Here is a 16,984-nt window from a genome sequence, read left to right as displayed (position 1 = left end):
CTAATTGAATTTAAGATTAGAAGGGACCATTACAATCATCCAGTTTACCTGCATAGCACAGGCCAGTGATTCCTGCACTAAGCCCATAACTTCTGGTTGAGCCAGAGAATATCTTTTAGAAAGAGACACCAGTCTTCATTTAAACACTCCAGGACCAAAGGACAAAGAATCCACCACATTTTTAGGTACGTTGTTCCAATAGTTAATTACCCTCCACTTAAAATCTGCAGTCATTTGTACATGAATTTACATGAATTCTAAGCTTCAACTTAGAATAATAGAATATCGGGGTTGGAAGGGACCTCTGGAGGTCATCTAGTCCAACCCCCTGCTCAAAGCAGGACCAATTCCCAACTAAATCATCCCAGCCAGGGCTTTGTCAAGCCTGACCTTAAAAACCTCTATGGATGGAGATTCCACCACCTCCCTAAGTAACCTGTTCCAGTGCTTCACCACCCTCTTAGTGAAAAAGTTTTTCCTAATATTCAACCTAAACCTCCCCCACTGCAACTTGAGACCATTACTCCTTGTTCTGTCATCTGCTACCACTGAGAACAGTCTAGATCCATCTTCTTTGGAACCCCCTTTCAGGTAGTTGAAAGCAGCTATTAAATCCCCCCTCATCCTTCTCTTCTGCAGACTAAACAATCCCAGTTCCCTCAGCCTCTCCTCATAAGTCATGTGCTCCAGACCCCTAATCATTTTTGTTGCCCTCCGCTGGACTCTTTCCAAGTTTTCCACATTCTTCTTGTAGTGTGGGACCCAAAAACTGGACACAGTACTCCAGATGAGGCCTCACTAATGCCGAATAGAGGAGAACGATCACGTCCCTCGATCTGCTGGCAATGCCCCTACTTATACAGCCCAAAATGCTATTAGCCTTCTTGACAACAAGGGCACACTGTTGACTCATATCCAGCTTCTCGTCCACTGTAACCTCTAGGTCCTTTTCTGCAGAACTGCTGCCTAGCCACTCGGTTCCTAGTCTGCAGCAGTGCATGGGATTCTTCCGTCCTAAGTGCAGGAATCTGCACTTTGAAGCAGCCTGGCCAAGAGCTTCTCAGCCCTGGAAACAGGCAAACCTCTGGCCCTTCTTTTGGCATTATAACTGGGTATGTGTCCAGGGCAGCTGCCCTTTACAGGGAATTAGGGCCCAGTCTGCCCATGAATGCCTTATGAAGGCCGCACCTGGGGGGTAACTGACTGCCCCAGGTGGCAGATTAGCAAACAAGCACCTGGACTAGGGTTACCATATGTCCGTATTTTCCCGGACATGTCCGGCTTTTTAGTTGTTAATCGCTGTCCGGGAGGATTTTTTAAATACATAAAAACGTACGGAAAATATGGACGTATGATAACCCTACCCACTGCCCCCTCTCCTCTTGGGGTGTCAGCTCGCTGCAGCCTGTGGATTGCAACCTCCCCTCCCGCCCAGTGCTGCTGCAACCCCGTGCCCCACGGGTAGGAGTGGTGGCGTCTCTGCAGACAGCTGCGGGTGAGGGGGGACCCACGGCCGCTTCTCCCTCTTCCAAGCATCCCCCGCAGCTCTGGTAGAGCCTCAGTCTCTCCCCTCCACCCCAGCTGTGCAAGGAGTCCCCCCGCCAGCGGTCCGTGCAGCCAGGGCTGCCTTTCCCTCCACCCCCCCCACCGCCAACCCCTCGGCGGAGCCACTGCCCGAGAGTCCTGGCGCAGGGGAAAGTTTCTCGGCGCGTGATGGCGACTCCCAGGAGCCCGAGCTCCCCCCACCCCCCAGGAAGGGCCCGCACTGCAGCGTCTCCTGCAGCTGCCTGGCCTGAGCTGCCGCAGCCTTGCCAGGTCCGGCTGGGAGTGGGGTGGAGGCCCCCCTGAGCCCGCAGGCAAGGCCTGGGCCACGCACGCAGCACTTCTCTGCTCCAGCCCGGCCAGAGAGGTAGCCCGCGGTTGGGATGCAGCCTCGCAGGTGGGAGGCTGGGATGCCCAGCTCGGAGCCCGAAGCAACTTCCCGTTCTCCCGACTCCAGCTGCTACTGCGTGGGGGAAGCTCCTGGCCGGAGGCTGGAGAGCGGCGGGAGCCGGGAAAGTTGGAGCCCGGGGAGGAGGCAGCTGTTTGGGGTGGCTGGGAGGGAGAGGGGAGGAGGGGGAATGTGGTGCACTCAGGGGAGGAGGCGGGGCCGGGACAGGGATTTGGGGAAGGGGTCCAATGGGGGCAGGGAGGAGGCGGAGTTGGGGCGGGGACTTTGGGGAAGGGGTTGGAATAGGGGCGGGGCGGGAGGGCCCGTGGAGTGTCCTCTTTTTTCAATGTTCAAATATGGTAACCCTAACCTGGACCTAATAAATGTTACCCCAAGCTCAGTTAGAAGGGAACTCCAAAGGAACACAGGAAGCTCCTGTGGAGAAGCTATCTAAGGGAAGGCCTGAGTGAGAGGGCAGAGCAGAGGGCCTAGAGGGGGAGAGCCTAGAGTGTGAACCCACCAGACCAGAAAGCCTGTAAGACATGCTCCTAGAGAGGGGAGGCTCCTAGTTGGACGGCTGCAGTCAGCAAGCATCCAAGAGGGCCTAGTGTCAGCCAGGGGTTTCCCAGACACTGGCCAGAAGTCCAGCCTGGCAAGGATCACCTGTTATCCCAGGAGAAGAGTCACAGTGGGCGGACTTCCCCAGACACCTAATTCCAGAGAAGGATATTACTCCAGTGGAGGCAAGAGGCCTAACACCAGAACCCCTGGGGAAGAACCTGGGTAGAGGTGAGCCCTGGACTCAGGCGGGTGAGAGATGGACTAAAACATGACCCACTCACCCAGCTGAGATGTTGGGGGAGAAAGTTTTGTTTATGTTTTGCATTGGCTTTTCTATTAATAGATAAGATCCTCCACAACAGGGTGCTTTTTTGCATCTAGCCGTCTGGTCAGACTTTATGATACCCTGGGCTAGGGGGAAATCAATTAAGGGCTCTCCTGCAACACCATGCCTGCCGGCAAGGGGTCCATTAGGCCAACCCAGAATGATGGCAGTATAATTTGAGGGGACCCTGTTTCCTTTTCCCCCAATCTGATGCGCCCCTCGCCCCCATGCAGGCATTGTACATGCTTCCAATATAACAGCTCTGCCAATGCAGCTTAGTCCTAACCAACACCACCCATTTTTGTCCCAACACTGGTCCTCTCCAAACATTGCCAGCCACGCCCAACGGTGCAGTATTGTTGGGATGTGCACAGAGAGATAAGGACAAAGCCAAACATTTTCACCTGTGACTTTTTCAGGATATCAGTTAAGGTATTTAGAGTTTAAAAGCCAGTAACCAACCTATTAAGTCAGCTTTATTTCAACCATGTTAAATGATAATTTACTGAATCCTATACTGCAGGATATTAGAGACCCTAGAACACATTGGTGGCTTATCCCATCTCCCTGTCCTTTGCCTATCCATTACTCAAAAAAACCTGAAGAAACTGACTTGACGGGCTGCCACGGGTTTACTGGTAGGCAGGGCATAATTCAGATTATCGTGAAGTAGTAATACTGGCTGCCTTACCTGTACTAAGTTCCCACTATATCTAGATCACTTCTATAGCATTTAGTTCAGGCCTGTTAAGAACATTTGTAGAGAGCAGCCCAGATGTTGTTTTTCAAATGGGACAGACAGCAGCTCAGAGAACATGAACAAAGGCAAGCAAACATTTAGCCTGTGAGATACCCTGCTTGTCACAAAACTGAGTAGCCTCAGAAGAGATTTCACATGAAAACTTCCAATGGTTTGACAACAGTAATGTTCACTCTCTGATTGCCCTCAACCATTCCTAGCACCTTCGCAAGTACCAGAGGCAGAGAGGTGTCAAAGCACTGCCCGAGACCCACTGGACTTTGATTGCTTGTGATTTATTGTGTCTTGCAGAAAACTGTCAGTTTCCCAGTATCACTGTGACTGATCACAGCTGGTGATTAAGGTTCAGCTGTAGGTTTTGCTTTCTCCTTTCTCCCCCCACCCCATCCCTCCCGTGGTAAAAAAGAATTGATTTTAATGGCTTGTGAGAACACACAGTATAGTGAATCCAGGAAAGCCAATGGCCTCTCCTGCCCTATTGAACATAGCCACCGTACCAAGCGTAATGAATGCACACAACAGTATACACATTGCTTGAGGGAAGTGTCTTGAGATAGGAGTACATCACTGAAATAACTGCACATGGCAGAAACCCCCAGGGAAGGCTTGATCCACTTAGGAAAAGTTTATAGTTGAAATATTCAAATGGGTGTAGTACGGCTCACCATCCCAGATGGAGGATTGTTTTGAACAGACTCAGAACCAAGCAGTACACTTGTGAAACCACTCTCAACTCAGGTCCTAGATTACTGCCCTAATCTCTGGCATCACACTCTTGCATGGTGTCCTTTGATACAAGTCATGTCGCTGGAATTCACTATGGCATGCCTGGAAGCAGATTCTAAAATAAGTAGATAAAATCCATTTCCTTTAAAAATGCTGAATGCATCATTTCTTTAAAGGGCACTAAAAGCTAAAGAGAGGTCCAGAACGACATCTGTAGTTGTAGCTGTTTTTGTCCCAGAACAGATGCCCCATGGAAAGCAGCAGCATCCCACATATGGCCTTCTCTAATCACTTCAACCTAACCAGGAAAGTCCATCTTTAAGGGTATTTCCATCTCCATAAGCATGCAATCCTTGGCTGATGAGATATGCCCCATTGATCCTCTGCTGAGGCTGCCAACAGGAATGCCAAAAGCAATGGCAATTTTTCATTTGTCCAACTAGGTTCTCCACCAAAAGCAACTTATTTCACACAAGTCACTGAACACTCAGGAGAGGCTGTAACAACATTCAATCACTACACACCTGGACTGGATTCAAACTGGTAACCTAAAGGTGAAAGTATCCATATCCATATCTTATTATTCTGTATTAATTAAGCAAATATTTAAACAATCAATTTACAAATACCTAGAAGACAATAAGGTGATACGTGACAAATCCATGCTGTCTGTTAAGAACAAATCATGTCAAGCTTTCTTTGACAGGGTAACAAGCCTTGGGGATAGGAGGGGAAGCAGTAGATGTGGTATATCTTGACTTTAGTAAGGCTTTTGATATGGTCTCACATGACCTTCTTGTAAACAAACTAGGGAAATACAAGCTAGATGGAGCTACTATAAGGTGGGTGCATAACTTGTTCAAAGTCAAGCTGGAAGGGCATATCAAGTGGGGTCCCGCAGGGATCAGTTCTGAGTCTAGTTCTGTTCAATATCGTGATCAGTGATTCAGATAATGGCATAGAGGGGGGAGGGATAGCTCAGTGGTTTGAGCATTGGCCTGCTAAACCCAGGGTTGTGAGTTCAATCCTTGAGGGGGCCACTTGGGGATCTGGGGCAAAATCAGTACTTGGTCCTGCTAGTGAAGGCAGGGGGCTGGACTCGATGACCTTTCAAGGTCCCTTCCAGTTCCAGGAAATGGGATATCTCCATTAATTATTATTATTATTATAGAGCAGGGCAGGCAAACTTTTTGGCCTGAGGGCTGCATCGGGTTTCGTAAATTGTATGGAGGGCCGGTTAGGGGAGGGGGACGTGGTCCGGCCCCCACCTCCTATCGGCCTCCCCCCCCCCAGGACTCCTGCTCTAACACCCCCCCACATTCCCTGACGCCCCTCCCCCCCCCGGGACCTCTGCTCCATCCAACCACCCCTTCTCCCTGTCCCCTGACTGCCCCTGGAACCCCAGCCCCTGACTGCCCCCTGCTGTCTCATCCAACCCTCCCTCCTTCCTGACTGGCCCTCCGGGACCCCTGCCCCCATTCAACCCCATTTCCTGAGGTCCCTTCCAACCCTGATATTCTATGATTCTATAGGAGGGTTGCAAGTGCTTTGGAGGATAGGATTAAAATTCAAAATGAACTGAACAAATTGGAGAAATAGCCTGAAGTAAAAAGGATGAAATTCAATAAGGACAAATGCAAAGTACTTCACTTAAGAAGGAACAATCAATTGCACACATACAAAATGGGAAATGACTACCTAAGAAGGAATACTGCAGAAAAGGATCTGGGGGTCATAGTGGCTCACAAGCTAAATATGAGTCAACAGTATAACGCTGTTGCAAAAAACAAAACAAACAAACAAAAAAAACCCAATATCATTCTTGGATGTATTAGCAGGAGTGTTATCTGCAAGACACGAGAAGGAAGTCTTCTGCTGTACTCCAAGCTGATTAGGCCTCAACTGGAGAATTGTGTCCAGTTCTGGGTGCCAAATTTCAGGATAGATATGGACAAACTGGAGAAAGTTCAGAGAAGAGGAACAAAAATGATTAAAGGTCTAGAAAACATGATCTATGAGGGAAGATTGAAAAAATTGGGTTTGTTTAGTCTGGAAAAGTGAAGACTGAGAGGGGTTGTAATAGTTTTCAAGTACAATTCTACCCCGATATAACGCGACTTGATATAACACGAATTCGGATACAATGCGGTAAAGCAGTGCTCCAAGGGGGGTGGGGCTGCGCACTCCGGCAGATCAAAGCTAGTTCAATATAATGCAGTTTCACCTATAACGCGATAAGATTTTTTGGCCCCCGAGGACAGCGTTATCTCGGGGTAGAGGTGTACATAAAAGATTGTTACAAGGAGGAGGGAGAAAATTTGTTCTCCTTAACCTCTGAGGACAGGACAAGAAGTAATGGGCATAAACTACAGCAAGCGCCGTTTAGATTGGACATTACGAAAAACTTCCTAACTGTCAGGGTGATTAAGCACTGGAATAAATTGCCTAGGGAGGTTGTGGAATTTCCATCATTGGAGATTTTTAAGAGCAGGTTAGACAAATACCTGTCAGGGATGGTCTAGATGATAATTAGTCCTGCCAGGAGTTCAGGGGACTGGACTAGATGACCTCTCGAGGTCCCTTCCTGTCCTATGATTCCCATTGAAAGCCTATAGACTCACCTTAAATTTCTGCTTTCTTTGAACTTGAAACCTTTTGGCTTTGGCACCACAGACAGGGGCAGATCAACATCACCCTACCCCTTTCCTTTAGAACAAACACGTGGAGGGCAAGCTAGTCTATTTATCGCACCTAAAGCTGGGTACACAGTCTGTCATGAGGATTTCTTAAAGTACCAACATCCTGCCTTTTCCAAGAACACCAACATTCAGTGCCAGACCTCCAGCACCCAGCTAGGATTTTCATACCATTCCAGCTCTCAGTTTGAAAGGCTAAGCGATTCAAGAGCCAGGAAGGGAGGCAGCTGACAGGAGAATTCTCTGTGCCAGCTGAGACAAGTCTGTTTGTTGGTGGCTTGGTAAGGGCTGTATGGCTCTGACCATTGGCGAGCTGGATCAGCCCTGCTGTTTGAAGTCTCTGAGTGGTTAATTGCTCTCTGCATTAGGCTTACCATTAACCAGACCTTAACTGTTAACACCGGTGGCCGGCCTGCTAGAGCAGCCCAGGCCATGTCGGGCCTGCTGGCCAGAGGGACCCCAGTCCCAGCCAGGCTGGCGGGACCCCGACCGCAGCAGACAGGCAGGACCCCAGCCCCGGCGGGCAGGCCAGAGCAGGCTCCTGGCTGTGGCAGGTGGGTTGGCGGGATATTTACATCCCTACTATACACTGTGGCTAGCTGAATGGCAGTGGCTTTTAATCATCCCCAAGTGGCATCCTTTTTGACAATAGTAGCCACATGCTAGGAGCATCCCAGGTAACATGGTATATTGAATTTAGATGTCTGGATGACACAAGAACAGCCTTAAAGAATATGCAAGAGACATCCAGTGGCCCCCAATGCCTAATAACTAAGGATACAATTTCATCACAGAGGTCATGTGACTTTAACAGACCTCTGAGACTTTTTAGGCTTCAGCCCCCGCTACCTGCAGCAGCAGGACTGGAGGAGCTGTCAGCTGCTGCTCCCTGTCCCAGCGGCGAGGCTTGGACTGTCAGTTCCCTCCTCCCCCATGGACAGATCGCGGGCTTCCATGAAATTTGGTTTATTGCCCACAATCTGTCTATGACTTTTACTAAAAATAACCATGACAAAATCTTAATCTTACTAATAACCAAGCACAGGAATTCTAAAAACACCTTTCTACATAAGCACCAGTTTTTGCCATCTACTTAGAGACCAAGAAGATGAATTTTAAGCAGTAGAATTTTGGAAGCTTTGCTGGAGCGGCTTGATAAAATACTCCCATAACAATAATACCAATACAAAACAATCTCCGTGGTATCTAAATGCAGGAACACACATTCTAAAATTCAGAGAATAATCTCATAAAACACTTTCACAGGCTTTGGGGAAGGGACAACACAAATATTTTAAGCATTTTTGCTACATTTGTGATACAGTCCAATTTTAAAAAAATAATACACAGCCAGATACAAAAATACAGAGCTTTGGAGGGAGGGAGTCACCAGTGTTAGGAAGGGGAGAAATTTAAATAAATCAATATTAATAGTACAAAAGAAGAGGCGACAAGAGGCTGGTGGGATGACCTAGCACGATGCACACAACACATTTAGGGATCCCAGCATTAAATTCCCATTCCTCAGGCTTACAGGGGATAGAAGAAATTCAGCCCAGGTCGGCTAAGAAAGAGTATTGATAGACTCAAGGGAAAACGGAATCAGATTCTCAAACATCAAAACCCCAGAGGCAGAGGTGGATGTAACAAAGCAAAGACTTCCAGTCTTCAGAAGCTGAGAGAATTCACCAGTCAAAGTGGTATATTACTTCTGAGGGCATTCTGCGCCAAAAAAACAAACAAACAATATTTTTAAATTCTGCAAATTTTATTGGTCAAATAAATGTGGAGGCTCCAGCATGGCATTGGGGAGCACAGGCCACTGGCTGCACAGAGGTGGGAGATCACTGTGCAGCTCCCCTTCTGGGACACGGACTCAGCGGTGGGGCTGTACCCATCCCTGGCACAGCGCAAGGACCGGGCCTACCCTAGAGACACCTCAAAGCCCTGCCCCTCCATGCCAGGTGCACCAGGTGTGGGCAGGCAGGCTCAGCAAGGCAGGATCCAAGAGTGGAGGGGCTAAGTGTGGGGGATCCAGGTGTGGGTTGAGAGGGTTCTGTGTGGGGCAATCGGGGTGTGGGTGGCTCAGATTCAGGTGCAGGGGGATCTGGAAGCACAGGGGCTTGTTGAGGGGTTCTGGGTGCAACGATAATGGGACTCTGCGGGGGGTCCAAGTGAAGGTGGTTGGGGCTCAGAGGGGGGGGTCGAGTGTGGGTGGGGATAGAGCTCAGCAGGGGGGTCTGGGTGTGGGGGGTCCAAATGCTGGGAGAGTGGGGCTCAATAGGGTTGGGATCCAGGTGCAGCTGGTTGGGGCTTGGTAGAGGGGGATCTGGATGCGGGTGGCTCATCGGGGTGGTCCAGGTGCAGGGGGAGTGGGACTCGTCTGGGGGTTTCTGGGTGCGGGGGGGAGGGGTGTGAGGCTTGGCAGGAGAGTCTGAGGGGGTTTGGATGCATGTGGGTTGGACGGATGGGAGAGCAGCTCCCTGTACAATGATCCCTCGCCCTGCAGCTGAGGAGCGATGGGTGCAAGAAGCGCGGGAGTGCAGGAAGCGGGGGGGGGGGGAGGGGGAGGGGAGAGGAAGGGGGAATTTGCAGAGCTTCCTACAGCCAGGGGAGAAATCTGGGAGTGGGTCTGACCCAGCCCCAGATGCCATGCAGGGGAAGAGGAAGTCCCGTCTTCCCCAGCCCGGACTGGCAGCTAAGCCCAGCGCAGGGTAGGAGCCACCAACCACGTCTTCCCCAGCCCCGCCCCCACCCCACATTGATTTACCTCTCTGCTGGCTGTCCTGGGCACCCGAAACATACTGCTGGGGAGGGTCGCATGACTGCTTTTGTGGCTTCCCTTTGCTTCCCCATCAGAAAGTTATTTTTCTGCAGGGAAACAAAGAAATCTGCAGGGGACATAAATTCTGCACATGCACAGTGGTGCAGAATTCCCCCAGGAGTAGTATATGTGGCTTTAGAAGATAGGCTCCCATTCAATATCAATGGAGCCAGTGGTCTCTGGACAGCTAAATTGATGCATATAGACAACATTTAACTGTGTACTGCTTCCAGATATATTAAAAATGTTACTATAAAACACACAAAGAATACAGCAGTAACAATCACTAATGGAGGAGTTCATTCAATGGGTATCTCCATTAACTCAGCATTTATCTCCTTAGCCCCCAGCTTCTGAAATCTACATAGAAATAATATTGGGCCAGAGTCCAATGCCTAGCATGAGTAAAGGTAGCACCTAACTTATGAGTAATCCCACTGACTTGAACTGGGCCATTCTTGGAGTAAGGTACTGTTCAACATAAGGGCATAATAATTTGGGCCATTGTGATCTCCCATATAGCATGCAGTTAATGCATCACCATTGTTCTGCAATATCTATCTATCAAAGGAAATTTTATATTTGAAGAAAAGCCAACATATTAGATTTCAAGGACGTCCAATTGGAGCATGATGCAATGGGAGAAAATATTACATTCCAAAATATATGAAGGGAAGGCTGAAAAATTATAAAACACCATAATTAAACAAAAGATACAACTTCTCTGTGTGTCTGGGGGAGCGGGAAAATAAAATATGTCTTTATGAGGGAATGCTTGAAGGTCTGATGAACCTGCCCTTGGAACAGTGTGTTTAATTCTGGACATTGCTTCAGACAGATATTAAATTGGAAGGAATTCAGTGTTGAGCAACAGAATGATCAGGGGGCTGGAAAAAGACTTAAGAAAAGATTAAAGGAACTTGACTAGGAGAAAAGCAAAATCTGTAAATACAAAGGTAAGGGAAGGACAATGGAGACTGGTATAGAAGTTTTGCTCTGAGCAATGAGGTGAAATAAGGAGAGCTTGAGTTTAAATCAGGAAAGATACCATGACAGTAAGATTTGTTCAGCTGGGGAATCATCTCCCAAAGGAAGTGAAGGCAGCTCCTTTCACTTGGGATATTTAACATAGGCCTGGACAAAGCATTAGAAATTAAACAATAGGGAACGATCTTGCACTGTCCGATGAGCAGATAACTCTTTTATATCACTAATTATAGTCACCAGTTCAGAAACTACAAGTATTCATGACCTCATTTTCTTTATATCCCATTAAAAATAACCTGTGTTATGCACGTAACTTCCTTTGCTAGTTTATCTTCTGAAACAAGGTGTGTCTTATTTAGACAATATTTATGCTTTCTAGTAATCAGTACCTCTATTCAGCTCCACCCGGTGAGCGGTACATGAATTCATCCTCATGTTTAAGCAACGTGTATTTCACTGAACAGCAGATGAGAATTCAACCCTAGGCTCAGAGATACCCCCACAACAAACCTTATTTACAGCTAACAAGATTGAAGAAATACATCTGCATATGGAAGATTACTCTTTTCTTTAAAAGGGAGACAACTAAGCTCTGGCTCTTGGAAGCATGCAGGAGAGAGAAGAGTGCCAATTTCCTTACCTGTGGGAATTTGCGTTTGATAGATGTCAGGGCTCCCTCTGGTAGCTTGGCCAGTTCAGAATCTCGGACTGCATGTACTGTTGTGGCTCTAGGCTGATGGGTTAATGCCTCCACCTGCCAGAGGAGAAAGAGAAAATACAGTGAAGACTTCAAAGGTAAATCTTAGAGCATTGCCCAAATAAAAATGCAACAAAGCAGAACAGAACCACCTGATCACTGGAATCAGCTTTACCCATCTCTGGCCTTTCCCTTCCCCCCTAAGTTTTTGATAACATGTACTTAAGTAGAACAAGCTGCCCAGTGCTAGTGAGTGGTCTTGTGTTGATACCTTACTGTACCCACATCCAGCTGCAGGAAAACCATTCAGTTAATCAGAGTCTTTGACAAATGAGCATTTCCTCATCTAGGTAGATTGCTGTTCTTCATGGAACTAAACTCGACACTAGTGGGAAGTTAGGCTGAATATGTTAAAGGAGAAAAATTCCCTTTGAACTTCGATAAATTCCCACACACTGACATATATAAGAACAATGTGCAAAAGGAAAAGAGTTTGGTAATTACACTTTTTTCATCAGTGCAAAAGCTTATAACTATATGAGTGATCATATTATCAGAGTCAGAAAAGATGAACAGATAGGGGAATGTGATGAAGTAGGAATTTTCTGTAATATTTTTATTAATCCCATGCATGACTCAGTTTCCCCCTGTACTTTACATTGCTACCCAATGAGGGCTAAAGGGTTAAGTCTGTGTGACGGGTTGGATCACAGAAACCCCCTGGGAGCTGCCACCTGATGTGCAAAGACTACCTCTGCTCCTGTTTTCCCTGCCAGCTCAGGACTCCAGCACCCTGTCTTGCTGAGCCAGACACTCCCGTCTGCTCCAGCACAGACCCAAGTGATTTTATTAAATACAGACAGTAGGATTTAAGTGGTTCCAAGTAGTAACAGACAGAACAAAGTAAGTCACCAAGTAAAATAAAATAAAATGCACAAATCTATGTCTAATCAAACTAAATACAGATAAAAAGCAACAGAGGGTCCTGTGGCACCTTTAAGACTAACAGAAGTACTGGGAGCATAAGCTTTGGTGGGTAAGAACCTCACTTCTTCAGATGCAAGTAATGGAAATCTCCAGAGGCAGGTATAAATCAGTATGGAGATAACGAGGTTAGTTCAATCAGGGAGGGTGAGGTGCTCTGCTAGCCGTTGAGGTGTGAACACCAAGGGAGGAGAAACTGCTTCTGTAGTTGCATAGCCATTCACAGTCTTTGTTTAATCCTGATCTGATGGTGTCAAATTTGCAAATGAACTGGAGCTCAGCAGTTTCTCTTTGGAGTCTGGTCCTGAAGTTTTTTTGCTGTAAGATGGCTACCTTTACATCTGCTATTGTGTGGCCAGGGAGGTTGAAGTGTTCTCCTACAGGTTTTTGTATATTGCCATTCCTGATATCTGACTTGTGTCCATTTATCCTCTTGCGTAGTGACTGTCCAGTTTGGCCAATGTACATAGCAGAGGGGCATTGCTGGCACATGATGACATATATAACATTGGTGGACGTGCAGGTGAATGAGCCGGTGATGTTGTAGCTGATCTGGTTAGGTCCTGTGATGGTGTTGCTGGTGTAGATATGTGGGCAGAGTTGGCATCGAGGTTTGTTGCATGGGTTAGTTCCTGAGTTAGAGTTGTTATGGTGCGGTGCGTGGTTGCTGGTGAGAATATGCTTAAGGTTGGCAGGTTGTCTGTGGGCGAGGACTGGCCTGCCTCCCAAGGTCTGTGAAAGTGAGGGATCATTGTCCAGGATGGACAGGCCCAAAAAGAAACCAACAGAACTCCACTGGCCATCCTACAGTCCTCAGCTTAAACCTCTCCAATGCATCATCAGTGATCTACAACCCATCCTGTGCTACAACATCATCGGCTGACCAAATGCCTCACAAAGCTTACTTAGAAACCAAGCAAGCATACAGCCCATATTCTTAACCTCAAGTAGAAAATGATATATATGTACAAATAGGATGAATAGATATAGTAGACCATAACCTTTCCGGAGATATATTACATGGCACAGGCAGCACAAAACATATTCCAGTTATGTCATACATACATTTATAAGCACCCCCCTCCATAAAGCCTTATGGGGTACACTGTCACAGTCTGCTCTTGGGGGCAGTGCCGGAGACATGAGATTGGTGTGTTGCCTAGCTGTCTGAGGCTACATAATGGGTGATTAAAGGACTGGCCTAAGCTGACCCATATCAATGGAAGATCCAGAGAGACAATGAAAACTCCTAATAACTGAACAATCAACACTTCACAGTGGGAAGCTCCAGTGGAGGGGTGGGGGGATATGTGAACTCAGTGTGGCTATGTGAAGACAAAGAACAGACAGGACGGGGATAAGAGTTGTTTTTTGGAAGAGGCTTGGCTGTTCTCACCTGGGACTGAAAGTGGCAGAGAGACAGAGCCCGAAATGGAGTCAAGAAGCAGCTTGGCTAGGCCAGATGGACTATGTCTTAACCCTCTCTCTGCTAACCTAAGGACTTTCAATACTGTGTTCTGGGTGACTAAAACTCTACTCTGTTTTGAAAAGGCTGCCTGGTGTCAGTGCAAATTCCTGCTGAGGCACATTAGTCCCTGCAGAGCATCTCTGACTAAGGCCTTGCCTACACTATGAAGTTTTGTCGGTAAAAGTTATTAATTAAATTAAATTACTTAAAACTGCTGTTGCATGTCCACACTAACGCCTTGTGTCGGCAGAGTGCATCGACACAGAGCAGTGCACTGTGGGTAGCTATCCCACTGTGCAACTGGCTGCAGGGTGATTTGGGAAGGGTTTGCAGTGCCTCATGGGGCTGGTTCAGCATCACATGATGCAGGTTTCTCAATCCCATAGTTCCAGGGGCATCCTACTAGATTGTTAGCCGCTTTTTCAACTGAAGTGTGTGGTGGGAGGGAGAGGAGAGTGGTGTGTCTGGGGGAGGGGAGACAGCAGGCTGACTGACCTATCCTGAGGTGGGGGAGGGGGACACCCCCCACCCCACGTCAGCCCCCTCTGCTCGGCACAAGCAGTCTCTACGGAAGCAGCCCGCTCTGCCTGCCTGCCTATGGTTCTATGATTCCCTCTGAGTTCTCCCACAGCCTCCTTGGCTGCTGGGAGCAGCATCCTGAGCAGCTCTGTGAGCTCTCTCCGTGCTGAGGAATGTCACAGCAGCCCCCCGCCTGCAGCTGTGCTCCTAGTGCAGGGCAGAATAGGAGAATTCCATGCTAATGATTTGCTCTTTGTTCCCCAAAAGGGAGCAGCATCCCCGAGCTTTGAAAGGGGAGGGGCACATGCCTGCAGGGCAGCAGAGATCAAAACACTGAGCAGAGCGGTCATGGCAGGCATTGTGGGATACTGGTGGAAGCCAGTTACGTAGACAAAACAAACAGCAGTGTCTACACTGACGCTTTGTCACTTTAACTTTGCTGCAAACAGTTATATGCCTCTCGTCGAGGTGGTTTTATTTTGTCGGCAAAACAGCAGAGTTTTGCCGCCAAAAGTAACTTTGTAGTGTGTACACCTCCCGTTTTGTTGGCAAAAGGCAGCTTTTGACGACAAAACTTTGTAGTGTAGACAAGGCCTAAGAGCCTATCTCATTTGGCCTCACTTGGCAGAGCTCACAGCAAGAAACGGGAGTGATGGAGTTCAGATGCTTAGTCTCGGTGGGGAGGTCATGTGGCCCATCCTTAAGGAAGAATAGGACCCATGGGGGTCTGGCACACTAAAGGGATTCCTCCAAGAGACTGTTTAAAAGCTGGAGCTGTGGATCTGTGACAGGGAGAACCAGCCCGTCATACATCGAAGCATGCCAAGGCTCTGTCATTTGCCATAGCCACAGTTCTTATTTGCAAAGCCCCCCAATATAAGAACAAAACCATAAAAAATCCTCAAGGTGCACACGTTATTCCTGCTAAGCTTTCAGCCTTCTTCCCAGAGCATGGGGCACCAACAGCATTGCGAAAGAACAGAAGCTTCCTACAAGATTAAAGAAAGTAATGGGGAGCAAGCCATTAAATCATGTCCATGTGTGCCCCAGACTTCGTTACTGTTTTCAGACAATTTTAGATATATACTTATGTGACAGTCAGCAGTGACCTCCCCCCCAATATTTCGGTGACACTTATTACACACATTGGATACAAGGCAGATGACTATATAAGTACAAACAAGGTACATGCACTCAAACACCCCTGTTTATTATGTTGGATTAAGATGAATTTTTACAGAGAACAGAATGATTGAGAGTTGAAAATGGAAGCTGGGACACTATATTTCATATGGGAACTCCAACAGGTTACTTTCTGGGTCCTGGCCTGCAAAGTGCAGCTTTTCATTAAAGTAGTTTGGATTCCTGTCCATTCTGCTACTTAGCAAATAATTAACAATGACCAGTTTTCATTTGTATTTTGTTGAAATCCAGAACTGGATTCTCGTGTTGAAAAACCATCAGATGCTTAATAAGACGACCCACTGTGCGAGATGCTGTCAGTCAGGACCCAGGGGTGTGCCATGACATTTCATTGCTTAGTAACACAGCCTGGTGCCTAGCTCTGTCTGGTTCAGCAATGGGAGCAGTTTGCTGAGATTAAAATCCACACATCATTTGTTTAGAAAGAAACAGCAGATGTAGTAGCAGCTGTAATTACTATGGATTGTATAATAAAAATTTCTCAGGGCTTAGCAACTAACAGACACCTACAATAAAAAGGTACGTCACTTTCCATCTTGGTCTATTTTCCAATAGCAAAGGAAACACAAATAGAATAACAGGTTTTTATCTGTCATTATGTTATTCATAATTTGTTCCAATGTTGAGGATTCCACTAAATTCTTCTAACAGAATTAACTCATCTAATCAGATAGATTTTTTTAAAACACAAATATGCCTGTAACTACAGGAATATTTATGCAATAGCTTGTTACATATCACTACCAAAAAATCTATGGTAATATATCAAAGTTTCATTAAACCCACAATAGTCCAAATACACAAAAATTGCCAATGTAATAATAAATAAGTAGGGAAGAGAAAAGCATAATGCACCATCCTACACGTGTATCTAAAGTTGCAGAATGTTTTTTATTACACTGTATTGTTTGAAAATGTGATCATATAATTAAGGACTGTATCATAATGCATGTGATTAAGGGATAAGAGCTAAGGCTGTGTTTTCATCCTTACCATTCCCATTTCCTGGACGGCATGTACATTACTGTGTGTGCTAAACTTACTATTTTGTATGCAATTTGGAAAAAAAGGAATTTTCCTAAGATGTGCTTTGTTTTTACTGACCCTCTCCACGATATTCTATATGCATATAGACATACTTAATACGTCTACACTGCAATTAAAAACCCATGGCTGGACCATGCCAGCTGACTCAGGCTCAGGCTAAAGGGTTGTTTAAATACAGTGCAGATGTTTAGACTTGGGATAGCGCCTGAGCTCTGGGGCCCTCCCCCTCATGGGGTTCCAGAGTCAGGGCTCCAACC

General features: G+C 46.9%; 1 protein-coding gene across 15 annotated transcripts in view; it reads right to left on the bottom strand.

Annotated features, from left to right (window-relative positions):
• The window catches only part of PNPLA7 (patatin like phospholipase domain containing 7), a 420,470-nt gene that overhangs the window by 202,482 nt on the left and 201,004 nt on the right, over window positions 1-16,984 (bottom strand). For all 15 annotated transcript variants that reach the window (XR_010593664.1, XR_010593665.1, XR_010593663.1 and 12 more), the window contains one exon: window positions 11,450-11,563. Coding sequence is in view for 12 of the 15 variants with exons in the window: in XM_065572470.1 (XP_065428542.1) it covers window positions 11,450-11,563 (114 nt within the window). In the remaining 3 variants the exon portion in view is untranslated. The remainder of the gene's footprint in view (window positions 1-11,449; window positions 11,564-16,984) is intronic.

This window comes from Chrysemys picta, chromosome 18 (genome assembly GCF_011386835.1).
Source record: "Chrysemys picta bellii isolate R12L10 chromosome 18, ASM1138683v2, whole genome shotgun sequence".
Taxonomy (NCBI): domain Eukaryota; kingdom Metazoa; phylum Chordata; order Testudines; family Emydidae; genus Chrysemys; species Chrysemys picta.
This window is presented reverse-complemented; position numbering and strand designations above follow the sequence as displayed.